Source organism: Mastomys coucha, unplaced genomic scaffold (genome assembly GCF_008632895.1).
Source record: "Mastomys coucha isolate ucsf_1 unplaced genomic scaffold, UCSF_Mcou_1 pScaffold20, whole genome shotgun sequence".
Classification (NCBI taxonomy): Eukaryota; Metazoa; Chordata; class Mammalia; order Rodentia; family Muridae; genus Mastomys; species Mastomys coucha.
Window position 1 is genome coordinate 62,586,494 of NW_022196903.1, and position 2,571 is coordinate 62,589,064.

General features: G+C 41.7%; 1 gene segment (V, D, J or C); it reads left to right on the forward strand.

Annotated features, from left to right (window-relative positions):
• The first annotated feature begins 1,431 nt into the window (after positions 1 to 1,431).
• LOC116099876 lies at positions 1,432 to 2,025 on the forward strand. The segment is given in 2 exon segments: positions 1,432 to 1,524; positions 1,634 to 2,025. Coding segments are annotated over 2 exon segments (441 nt in total).
• Positions 2,026 to 2,571: the final 546 nt, after the last annotated feature.

Here is a 2,571-nt window from a genome sequence, read left to right on the forward strand (position 1 = left end):
TGAAGACCAAAATATGGATGCTTCAGTGATTCTTAGAAGGGGGAATTGAATACTCACAGGAGGAAATATGGAGACAAAGTATGGAGCAGTGACTGTCCCACCTCATTTTCCATCCTATATAAAGTCACCAAACCTGTACACTATTGTGGATACCAGGAAGTGTTTGGAGTCTGATATGGCTATCTCCTAAGAGGCTCAGGCAGACAGAGCCTGACAAATACAGAGGCTGATGCTCACAGCCAACCATTGGACTGAGTGTGAGGTCCTCAATGGAGGCATTAGAGAAGGGACTAAAGGACCTGAGGAAGTTTGTAGTCCCATGGAGGGAGCAATGGTGTCAACAGGCCAGACACCCTGAAGCTCATGGGGCTAGACCAGCAACCAAAAAGTAGACATGGAGTGACCCATGGGTCATGCCACATATGTGGCAGAGGATGACCTTGTTGGACATCAGTGAGAGGAGAAGCCCTTGGGCCCGAGGATGTTTGATGCTCAGTGTAGGGGAATGCCAGTAAAGGAAGACAGGAGTGAATGGGTGGGTGGGGAGCACTCTCATAGAGGCAGGGGGAGAGGGGATGGGATAAAGAGTTTCTGAAGGGGAGACCTGGAAAGGGTAAAATATTTGAAATCTAAATAAATAAAATATCCAATAAAAAAGAAAAAACATTTTAAAAAATATAAAAAGAATCATGAAATATTTAGGGATATGAATGACTACATAGCAGAGAAAGACCTCTGCTTGTGAATAATGCTTAGGGTCAAAACCTAGGAGAGAACATAGGAGTAATGATCTGAGTGACTTTGACAACATCAGGCAATGATCAGCCACAAGATGGGAGGCAGGAAAGCATAACTGCAGACCAGTCATGAAAGCAGTCTGTCACATTAGCTTTACATAGATGACAATTTAGTGAATGTAGGTCCTGCTGTTTAAGAGTTAACTTCGAGTATTGTATTGTTCATTGTGTTTTGTGCTGTTGCTTTTGCTGTATGTCTTCTACTTCATATTAAGAGGATCAGGGAAAAAAATACAAACAAAAAGGTAGACACTATGCTTCCAACATTATTGCCAGGCACCTATAAGAGGAGCCCATGAATGGTTTTCCGGTTTTCCCAGGTCTAGTTCTGTGTAATAGTGAACAGTTCCTGTATTAGTTGGAGCTCTCTTGAGGAAAGCATGGCAGAAACTGATAATAAATTTAATACATTATTTACAGTAGACTGGCCTGGCAATGATCTGTTTCTCAAGAGAATCCAACACAGTTCCTGTCAGAAAATCTTTGCATCCCAGCCTTAGCCCTGAGAGTGGCAGAGACATCAGGTCCTTATTAAATTACTAATACAAATCAGCCATGCAGCTGTGCCACACCCCAGATGATTTGCATGTTTGAGGAACACAGCCCACTGAAGTAGACCTGCTTATTAGACAATGTGCACTATATGGTATTCAGTCCCAGACCTGACACAGGACAGTCATGATGGCTCCATTTCAACTATTAGGACTGCTAATGCTCTGGCTCTCAGGTAAGATGGACAACATCAAAAACACTTTCAGAAGTGTGCCTGGTACTTTGAAAAGCTATGTTTTTAATATTGTTGACACTACATATCTGATGTGTATTTCCAATATCAGGCGTGAGCTGTGATATCCAGATGACCCAGTCTTCACTTCTGTCTGCATCTGTGGGAGAGAGAGTCACCATCAGCTGCAAGGCAAGTCAGAGTATTAGCAATTACTTAGCCTGGTACCAGCAAAAACTTGGAGAAGCTCCCAAACTCCTGATATATAATGCACAGAGTTTGCAATCTGGCATCCCATCAAGGTTCAGTGGCAGTGGATCTGGCACTGACTTCACATTTACCATCAGTAGTCTGCAGTCTGAAGATGCTGCCACATATTTCTGCCAGCAGTATTATAGCGGGTCCCACAGTGACAAAAGTCATAACATAAACCATGCAGAGATGCACATGTATGAGGCTGGGTTTTCACAGCTGTTCTTTTGGTTCCTCCTATTGCTGGCATAATGTATCAGATGTAGCCAGGCCTTGAAAAACTATGAATGGTTTGGGCATCAAAGGCCCATGAATTTGCTCTGTACCATTTATGGCTCAGCAGTACAAACATGACTTAGTGTCTCTAGATTTCATGAACTACTGAGGTCATTGTACCTTAGGAATCTTAGTGACATTCTCAGTTGGGATTTTCATATATCAAAACAAATGTCACTGTTGATGATCAAAACACTGTTTGGTGTTAAAAACACAATTAGAGTCTACAGAAAAGCTATTGACTGGCTTTTGGGAGGTGCAAAGTAGTGTGGTTATGTGCAATATTGAAACTTAAGGTAGATTTCACTCTGGAGTTCTTTTTGAAATCAGATCTTAGTTTCACATCAAAGATATGACATCTTAGCATGTGGTCTCAAGTCCTGTTTCCAATACCCAGTATTATGGTATTGATGCTCCCAATGGCCTTTATGTGTTCTTGCCTTCATGTAATTTTTACTTATCATGTACCTGCCTGTAGGCTCTAGTGGATTTTACAACCATATTTGTATTCTATGTTATAAG